General features: G+C 36.1%; 1 protein-coding gene across 1 annotated transcript; it reads right to left on the bottom strand.

Annotated features, from left to right (window-relative positions):
- Nucleotides 1–652: 652 nt before the first annotated feature.
- Nucleotides 653–2,041, bottom strand: LOC106466641. The gene is made up of 2 exons (XM_013926931.1): nt 1,536–2,041; nt 653–1,130 (listed from the first exon to the last, which is right to left on the bottom strand). Exons 1-2 carry the CDS (start codon nt 2,039–2,041, stop codon nt 653–655), a joined length of 984 nt encoding a protein of 327 aa, XP_013782385.1.
- Nucleotides 2,042–5,246: the final 3,205 nt, after the last annotated feature.

Here is a 5,246-nt window from a genome sequence, read left to right on the forward strand (position 1 = left end):
TAACGATATTGATAGAGACATAATTAGAAAATTAATCAAGTTTGCTGATGACATTAAACAGTTGGGTATTTGTAGTTGCACTCAGGACATTAATGCACTTAAGAATGATTTTGATCAATTGGTTTTTGAAATAAATATTATATTAAGTGAAAGGTAACATATTGCAGGAGCGGATCCATGATTTGTAAGATAGGGAATCGAAATGAATGGATATTGGAGAGTCTGAGAAGGAGCTAGCTCCACTCTAAAAAGCTGAAGAATTTTTGAAATTTGAAAACCTTTGTCCAATTTAATGACATTTTCCATTATATTTTCTAGTTAACCCTAATGGCAAATTTGCAGTAAGAAATCTGAAAGACCAACAGTCGCTGTTACCAATGAGAACATTTTTCCTTTCACTTGTGGAACTGATTATTAGAATCAGAATCTGGAAGTAATCCCAAGATCAAGTTCTATCAAGCACTGTTCACTGATAGGTTAGAGAGAGTAATGTAATTTTTGATAGTCATACTCATAAAAAAGACTCCTTCAGAGACCTGTAGTGGGTTGTAAATAGATCATGATATTTTGGAAGGATCCTTTACAACTATCTTCAACATTTTAAACGTTACATACTTGTAAAACGTATTGAATTTAGGGTATTCACTGGTAATCATCCTCCTCTATGACAATAAGTCTTGCTCTTTTTTTTAACTTTCCGTTTTGATGGGAGATGGTTCAATTTCGATCCCTCAGCAACTAGTTTCGCTTCATTTAAAATCTGTGGCCACTTCCCACGTAGATCTTCAAGATCAGTCAAGAGCGAATCTAGATTTGAGACCTCTACATCCACTGTAGCATCTCTTGCCTGGATGAGCTGATTTCTTCTGTCGATCTGTACGAGAATCTTCAGCCACATCAATGACATAAGGATGCAAATAAAGGATGATACGTATTTGATTACACTATTGTCTTCATTAATGGTTTTTGGCGTGAGGTTGAGAGACAGAAGTTTCTTTAGCGCTAGTCGTATTTCAGCAAGATGAGCTGCAAATGGTCTCACACTTGCCACTCGGTCTGTCCAACGAGTACCTGGCAAAGTGTAGATGGATTCGCCCACATGCTTCTTGAGAATAGCCCAGCGCTGAGGACTGGAAGAAAACTAATTGTAAACTGTTTGCACTACTCCAAAAAAATTTAACTTCCTCCATGCAACATGATGCAGAATCTACTCCACATAAGTTCAGTGAATGGCAGACACATGGAGAATAAATGCACAGTGGATTAACAGCAAGTATGTGCTGTTGGGTACCATTGTACTTGCCAGACATGTTGGGAGCATTATCATAACCCTGTCCACGACAATCTTTAATAGGTATCCCAAAATGCTTGAGTGTTTCCATAATCAGGCTTGCTAATTCAACCCCCGTCTTCTTACAACAATCAACAAAGATTAAAAATCGTTCTTGAACTGCAAATTCGGTATCATCCTTGGCCATATAACGAATGATGAACGTTGTCTGCTCCACATGGCTAGAATCCGGTGTTGCATCAACCATGATTGAATAATATTTGTGGCTCTTATTTCATCAAAAATGTGACTCTGAACATAATCTGTGCAGTTACTGATGAATTCAATTTGAGATGACCCTAAGAGATAGTGAACTTGAAGCCGTTCACCTTTTTCTTGCAAAGCTCGTATCTTTGCAAGATGTTCGGCTAGAACTGGATTGTAATTGGCCTGGAGTTCAATGATCCCCAAGAAGTGCCCATTATGAATGTCGCCAATTCGCTGGGATAAGCCACAGAAAGCAAGTCCTCTTTGGACAAGAAAAATTACTACATCAATTATCCTCTTAAGTATATTTCGCCATTTCTCAGTCTCGCTCATGATTACTTTGTGAGACATTACATCAATCCCAGTATCACTTTCTAGCCTCCTCTCCAACTCACGCCATGCTAGATAACAGTTCTTGTGTGCTGTACTGTTTTCGTGTTGAGGCAACCTGTCAAACAGCTTTTTCCATTTCTGTTCTGTACCCCAGCCTTGTTTGGATGCCATGATCAACTGTGAACTTTGCAGTTGTGAGCCCACTGTATGAGTGAAAAGCCTACAAGGCAGGCAATACAAGGACTGTTTTCCAGGACTGAATACAAGCCATCATCTGCTCTAGCTTTCGTCATTTGGTGTTCTAACTTTGAGAACAGACATTGGAAATTTTCGTCCGGCTAAATCATTAGGGAAATCTTTTGGGTGTGGCAGAGGCCCTTTCCTTCTATATATTCTTTAGTTGGGATGTCTGATGGACAAAGTCCAATATCAACCACATATGTTTTAGGCTTGTTTTCTGTTGAATGCTGGCTCTTTTGGCCTTCTTGGGCCGTCTCTACACATGCTTCTGTTTGTGTTTCTGGGCTTTCTGGCCTAGCTGGCAGTTCATGTTGATCTTCTATGTCAAGCCTACTGTCATAATCATAATCTACAGTGGTGCTGGTATTAACTGAGCTTGCTGAGGTAAGCCTATGTACTGGATCTGTATGCTGCTGATCGTGCTGGAAGCCGACCTCAAATAACTTCCGACAATCCCTGATCACTTCCTTCTCCCTTTCTCGCCGAGCCTCCCGTTCACGCTTCTTTTGTGCGCCGGGTTTGTGCTGGTAAGATGACATGACGGAAATTCTGGAAGGAATGATAAAAATTTTAACATCTAAGACCAAAAACCCACTTAATATTTCAGTGGGTTTATGGTTGGATTTTTGGACAAAATATCTGGGATAAAAACGCTCCACATTTCTGAATTTTTACTTCTCCTGTTCATGATTTCTGACTATCTGTGAGAGTGCTTTGTTAGTACATAGATTATAGGTACTTATGTATTTTTCCTTTTAATACACAAACCATTAGCTATTACACTGCTAAAGCATTTATTATAACTTAATAACACACGTATCTATTCTAAGGACGTATAAAGTAAATAAAATAACATGTTATGCAAAAAATTAATACTTGGGTTTTTGGGTTTGGGTTGTTGGGTGCTAATCCTGATGTTTTTCAGATATAAACTTTTATAATAATTCAATATTTCATCATTAAAAAAAATATAAATCACCAGGAATTATTTTTTGTGATTATTTGTAAAGAAAATGACGAAGTATGCTGAGAAATCTTCAACTAATATTCAATAGTAATTCTATTGTAAAAATCTGGAAAAAACATATTTTTAGAGAATCTACAAAAAAGTTTAGCTATACCATATCATTTATGCCTTATCAATTCTGTTATATGTTACGAAACTAAATATATTTTTCTACTATTTTTATTTTACATATTAAATTTTTGTTTACATATTTTAATTTAAAAAATTCTGTTTTGCCTCAATTTAATCGACATCCATTTATTATTAACGATTTGGAAGAGTCACGAATCAACTGGAGATGAAAATGAGTAATTTACAAATTTCAGTTAGGTCAGGCTAAGTTAAGATAAGTACAAAGTTCTGTTGTTTTAGTTGCGCTTAATTTAAATTAAAACTTTAATATCGATACAGTTAATAAGATACTGAAAATAAGATATTGATAACAATAAGATACTGCATTATTTAACAAAAAACAAATCATTCTTTTGATATGAAGTTTAACCTTGACACTTAGCTTAATATGGATGTAATACTAGGCCTAAGCGGCAAAGCGTAAGCCGGTAGGCTGATCGGAAAAGTTAAAACCTTGGCTTTAAAGTATTTAGGCCATTTGCAACATTAAAAGAATGCTACATTGCTACTAAGGAACTAACCTAATATATATGTAACTAAGAACAATCGATGATTAAACAATTACTTACATTTATTTGCATTGAACACTATAAACACCGAAATATGTAGCGATTGGGCTCTGGTGCATGGCGTCCCAGATTGCACAAATGCAAATTACACGAGGTTTAGCAGGAAGGAGGCCGCCTTGTTCTAAATTTAGAATAATTAGCAGTTGGCGGAAGTATTGCTGGAATTTTGGAGGTGCGCTGGAAAGCGCTCGCAGCGCACAAATCTCTCTTTAGTGAGAAATTTTTGTCTTTGATTTTAAGTAAAAAATTATTGTTTTTACTGTCATTTACATTAGCATTACCAGTAGTTTTGAATGTTCTATTGTTATAACTATGTTTGAAGGAAATTCCTTTATTCAGTCCAAAGTTATGCTATTTTCCATTTTGAACTTGGCTTGGCTTGTAGACTAATTTCGCATCAGTTTTTCTGGCCTATGGATTCTTAGCTTAAGGGTAGGCTTTTTGCGCTAAGCTACAAGGGACTACTGTATTTGAGCATATTGTCATCCCTAATTTTGAACTAAAAGAGTAGAGGGAAACATCTTGTATGCAGCATTCACCGCAAACTCGTGAGGAATTTCTGTCAGTGTTTACTTGCAAGGCTTAATTTCTTATTTAGGAATAATTTGCAAGCGTAATAATACACACATTTGCTTGTAGTGCTATAGACAAGCCGTGCACTTTTCATATTTCTTACCATTAGACTTAGACGATAAAAATGATGTTCATGCAAACTTTTAAAATAACTTCTGTTGTGATCTTGATACTCACATGTTAATTCGCTCGTGTCTCCAATATTTTCGTGTTTATTTATTATGTAATATACAATAACTTTGTCGGTAATTATATATATTGTTACGTCTCCGTTTGTTAATTGATTTTCCGTAATTTCGTTCCGACGAAACTTTAGCGACACAAGTCCTTACTTAATAAAACTGGTTTATTCTTTCCTAATACAACTTTACGATACACTTATTTTCAACAGTCGCTCTATAACAAACGCTATATCAACGAATGTCAACAATACTTCTGACTGCAGTTGAATTACTAACTATCTACACACACATTATTGTCCCGTCACGTTGTCACCCTCTTATATATACAAGACTACCCTATAGCTGGTAATCTCCCGACAATTCACGAAGGTACAATATATTTCCAGAAAGCAGGGGGCGTGACACTAGTCACGTGACCTCGCTGACGCAACAATATCTAGCCATAAAGCAATATCCTGTGAGTAGTTAATAGCTGGATATGAATAATTTTCAATTGCAACTTGTATTAGGATTGGATCATTACTGCTACTTGAGGCTGCATTTATTTGATCATCACAAACGTCACCCTCATCTTCTTCGTGGATTGTTTTCTCAAATGAGCTAATTCCTTCATATTGTTACGTTTTCGTTCGTTAGTTAATTTTCCGTAAATTCGTTCCGACGAAACTTTTAGC

This window comes from Limulus polyphemus, unplaced genomic scaffold (genome assembly GCF_000517525.1).
Source record: "Limulus polyphemus unplaced genomic scaffold, Limulus_polyphemus-2.1.2 Scaffold2330, whole genome shotgun sequence".
Classification (NCBI taxonomy): Eukaryota; Metazoa; Arthropoda; class Merostomata; order Xiphosura; family Limulidae; genus Limulus; species Limulus polyphemus.